We start from the raw sequence: 2,579 nt of genomic DNA, 5'->3' as shown, positions 1-2,579 counted from the left end.
TTACTGTGAAAGAGAGGAGATACTTCAGCAGTTCTTAGTTGCTTATACATCACAACAAAATGGTATTTCTGAGAGAGAGAATAAAATACTGGTGGAAATGGGCAAATCAATGATGTTTACCATGAATGTATCCAGGAAATGTTGGCTAGAAGCAATTAATACAGCTTCATATGTTCAAAATAGGCTACAAACAAAAGCTTTGAAAGGGAAGACTCCATTTGAAATGTTGTTTGGAGTCAAACCTAAAGTTTGTCACCTTAGAGTGTTTGGTTGTGTTGCATACACTCATATACCAAATAAGAAGAGACAAAAGATGTCTGAGAAAGCTATTAAAGGTGTTATGATATACTATAATGACAATGCTAATGCTACAGAATATTTGATCCAGTTAAGAATGAGATGATTGTTACTATAAGTGTGAGATTTGATGAAAATATTGAGTGGCCTTGGAGTGAACCAACTGTGAGAGAACCTGGAAGAGTGTTTATAGATGTACCAATGCAGGATGTTATCATTGATGAAATCCTGACAGAGCTTTCATATCATGATGGAAACTCACCTAGGCAAAATATTCTTGAACCTTTGTTTGATGATACAGGGGCTCAATCTAGTCCTGAACCTTATTCAGGAGGAGAACATGATGCTGCACCTATATTGATGGCTGTACCAGAAGAAGAAGGAGAAAACAACAACAATGAATGAGCTCTTAAATCACCAGACTCAAGAGGAGCACCAACAAGTAATGAGAGCAGTCCTGATGAGCCAGCAACTCTAGCAATAGACATAGACACCACCACTCCAGAAGACATGCAGCTAAAGAGCAGGAAGAGCTTGAAGTCCATTTATGAGAGGTCACAACCAGCACCAAATCCAAATATCTTGGGTTTCATTTGCATAGCAGAAGATTTCCCAAATGAACAGATGGAGGAAGTAATGACAGTAAGCATTGAACCAAGAACTTTCAAACAGACAGAAAAAATAGCTAAATGGCAGAATGCAGTGAAGGAGGAGATACAAACTATAGAGGAAAATGACACTTGGATTTTGTGTGAAAGACCATCTGAGAATTCCAAGGTAATAGATACTAAATGGATTTTTAGAACCAAATTGAATGCAGATGGTTAAGTGAATAGATACAAAGCAAGGTTGATAGTAAGAGGATACAAGCAGGAGTCTTGTATTGACTATGAGGAGACATATGCTCTAGTTGCAAGGCTGGATACAATTAGATTACTCATTGCTTTGACTGCAAATAAAGGCTGGAAAATTCATCAGATGTATGTGAAGAGTGTATTTTTGAATGGAAAGCTTGAAGATGAAGTTTACATCAAGCAGCCCGAAGGTTTCATCATTCCAAGAGAAGAACACAAGGTTTACAAGTTGATCAAAACCTTATAGGGACTGAAACAGACTCTAAGGGCTTGGTATTCAAGAATTAACAGCTATCTGAGAGAGAGAATGGATTTGAGAGAAGTCAAAGTGAAGCTACCTAGTACACAAAGCTTCAGGGAGAAAACAAGCTAATCTGTTCCTTATATGTTGATGGTCCTTTGATCATTGGCACCACAAAAAAGCTAATAGATGAGTTTAAAAGATTGATGATGGTAGAATTTAAAATGACTGACCTTGGTGAGATGAAGTACTTTCTGGGACTAGAGATAGAGCAAACAGACAATGGTGTATTAATTCATCAGAAAAAGTATCCTAAGGAAATAATCAAGAAGTTTAATATGGAAGACTGCAAGGAGATCTCAGCACTAATGGAAACTCAACTGAAGCTGGAGCAAATCAAGACAAGTGAGGAATTCGATTCCACTACTTACAGAAGTATGATAGGTTCCTTAATATACCTATGTGCTTCTAGGCCAAATTTGGCTTGTACAGTTAATATGATGTCCTGTTACAATGCCAATCCATCCAAACAACATGCTGTCTATGTGAAAAGGATCCTAAGGTATGTAAAGTACAGTTTGGAGCTTGGAATCTGGTTTGAAAGTCGTAGTAATAGTGAATTGATGACATTTAGTGATGTAAGCTATGCCAACAGTGAGAAATGCAGGAGTAAAAGTAGCTATTATTGCAGTTTTGGCTCAGGCATTTTCTGTTGGAGTTCAAAGAATCAGACAATTATGGCTCAATCATATGCAGAAGCTAAATATATTGTAGTCAACCTGATAGCAAAGCAAGCAGAGTGGAGTAAGAAGATTCTTACAGACATCTGAGACAGAAGAAAGTCATCATTTATTGTGATTCAAGCTCTACAATTTCCATGACAGAGAATCCTGGTGATCAATTAGAACTAAACATATGTTGGTAAAATACCACTACATCAAAGACCTTGTGGAGAAGGGAGAAATTAAAATGGCTTTTATAAGCACTAACTTCCAACTTGCAGATATTTTTACTAAAACTTTACCAAAGTGAAGATTTGAAGCCTTAAAGAAGATGATTGGAATGCTGGCCCCACTCAACAAAGAAAAAGCTGTTGAAGTTGCTTATTTTGTGAGGCCAGCATCAAGCAACTGTCTTAGGAAAAACAGCAGCATAAGTTTTCTTTGAAGTATTTAAGATGAAAATGA

The 2,579-nt window shown here is 37.0% G+C and overlaps 1 protein-coding gene across 1 annotated transcript; it reads left to right on the top strand.

The window, feature by feature from the left end:
* Nucleotides 1-1,616: 1,616 nt before the first annotated feature.
* On the top strand, nucleotides 1,617-2,222 carry LOC139881441 (uncharacterized mitochondrial protein AtMg00810-like). Its single transcript, XM_071865914.1, has one exon. The coding sequence runs from the start codon at nucleotides 1,617-1,619 to the stop codon at nucleotides 2,220-2,222; it is 606 nt and encodes a 201-aa protein (XP_071722015.1).
* The last annotated feature ends 357 nt before the right edge of the window (nucleotides 2,223-2,579 follow it).

Source organism: Rutidosis leptorrhynchoides, unplaced genomic scaffold, assembly GCF_046630445.1.
Source record: "Rutidosis leptorrhynchoides isolate AG116_Rl617_1_P2 unplaced genomic scaffold, CSIRO_AGI_Rlap_v1 contig155, whole genome shotgun sequence".
NCBI lineage: Eukaryota > Viridiplantae > Streptophyta > Magnoliopsida > Asterales > Asteraceae > Rutidosis > Rutidosis leptorrhynchoides.
This window is presented reverse-complemented; position numbering and strand designations above follow the sequence as displayed.

Bases quoted from the DNA above. Each gene is read 5' to 3' on its own strand.
- LOC139881441 (XM_071865914.1), top strand. From the start codon at position 1,617: ATGACTGACCTTGGTGAGATGAAGTACTTTCTGGGACTAGAGATAGAG.